The sequence below is a fragment of the Monoraphidium neglectum genome, assembly GCF_000611645.1.
Source record: "Monoraphidium neglectum strain SAG 48.87 unplaced genomic scaffold scaffold03050, whole genome shotgun sequence".
NCBI classification, from domain to species: domain Eukaryota; kingdom Viridiplantae; phylum Chlorophyta; class Chlorophyceae; order Sphaeropleales; family Selenastraceae; genus Monoraphidium; species Monoraphidium neglectum.
The window spans coordinates 5505-6992 of NW_014010578.1; the positions used below are offsets into that span (position 1 = coordinate 5505).

The 1488-nt window shown below is 75.1% G+C and overlaps 1 protein-coding gene across 1 annotated transcript in view; it reads left to right on the forward strand.

Annotated features, from left to right (window-relative positions):
* Positions 1 to 1194, forward strand: part of MNEG_12076 (hypothetical protein) — a gene marked incomplete at both ends in the record, with an annotated part of 6550 nt that extends 5356 nt beyond the window's left edge. The window contains one exon of the mRNA XM_014039452.1: positions 170 to 1194. Within this exon, the coding sequence (XP_013894906.1) occupies positions 170 to 1194 (1025 nt within the window). The remainder of the gene's footprint in view (positions 1 to 169) is intronic.
* Positions 1195 to 1488: the final 294 nt, after the last annotated feature.

Consider the following 1488-nt stretch of genomic DNA (forward strand, 5'->3'; position numbering starts at 1 on the left):
GCCGCGGCGGCCGCGGCGCGGCGCGACAGGCGCGTTGCGCTGAACGGCGTCGCCAACGCCCTGATCCTGCCGCGGCCGCAGGGCCAGGAGGCGCTGCAGTGGCTCCGGGTACAAGCCGCCGTAGGCGACGCCCCCATTCATGCGGCAAGCGGCGCACGGGTGGGTTCAGGGGCGCAGTCAGCGGCGCTCGGGGCTCCGCAACAGGAGGCCCTCGTTCGGGGGCCCGATGCGGCGGACCAAAAAACGCTGATTGCGCGGTCCGAGCTGAGGTGGCGTGCGGCCATTCTGCTCTCTGGAGTTGCGGGAATCGACGACCGCAGCAGCAGCAGCGGCATCATCATCAGCAACAGCAGCAGTGATGGCGGCAGCAGCGGCGACGACGGCGGCAGCGGCGGCGACGGCGGCAGCGGGGGCGACGGCGGCAGCGGGGGCGATCGCGGCCGGCAGAACTCGATCGCTGCGCTGGCGTGCATTCTGGAGTACGCACGGCTTGCGCATGGGGACTCGGGCGTGCCCCTTGGCCCAGACTTTCCCGCGACACCGCGGCCCGCAGCGGGAGCGCCGCCCGAGGACGCGGCCCGGGAATTCGCTGAGTGGCTGCTGCAAGTGTGCGACGGCTGCTGGCCGGCCGAGCCGCGCGGCGGCGAAGGCGGCGGCGTCGGCGGCGGCGGTGGCGGCGGCGGCGGCGGCGGCGGCGGCGGCACGGACGGAGCGGGCGTGGTGCACGGCCCCGGCGGTTGCAGCACACCAGAGGGCGGGAGCCCGGGCGGAGCCGCGGATGGCAGCTGCCGCGGCGGCGAGGCGGGGCGCGGCGGCCCGACGCGGGGGACAGAATACTGGGGCGGCGGCTGGTGCGACGCCGTCTGGGGGAGCACGGGCGGCGCCCCGGCCACGAGCCGGGCCGCGATTGCGGCCGATGGCGCGTGCCCGATGACACAGGCGTTTGCGCTCGAGGCGCTGTGCTTGGCGCTGCTGATCCGGCTGACGAGCGCGGCGCTTGGGGCGGACTCTGCGCGGGAGGAGCGCGAGCGCAGTGGCGGCGGCGGCGGCGGCGGGGCCGCGGGCTCGGGCGCGGCTGGCGCGGCTGCGGGGGAGGAGGGCGTCGCACTGGCAGACCAACTGCTCGAGCTGGTGCAGGTGTGTGCGCGCTCGCGCGCGCTTGCTACCAACGAGGTCATGTGTGCTTGCACGTGAAATTGTGTGACCGGCTCGGGGGTGGCTGCGGCGGTACGCGCCTAGCCGCCCTCACATCTGTGCGCGCCCTCCCACCCACGCCTGACGGCCCATCCCACCGGGCCCGCCTCCTGCATCGGACTCTGCAATCCACGTTGGACCGCCCAGAGCAACCTCGTGATACGCAATCTGGCGCACGCGTTCAGAGACAGCCGCGTGGCGTTTCTGGCGGGCGCCGCTGAGACCGCGAAAGGCGCGGCAAACGGCGCGTCGGACGGCGCCGCCGGCGAACGCGCCGGCGCCCCTGCCGCTTCC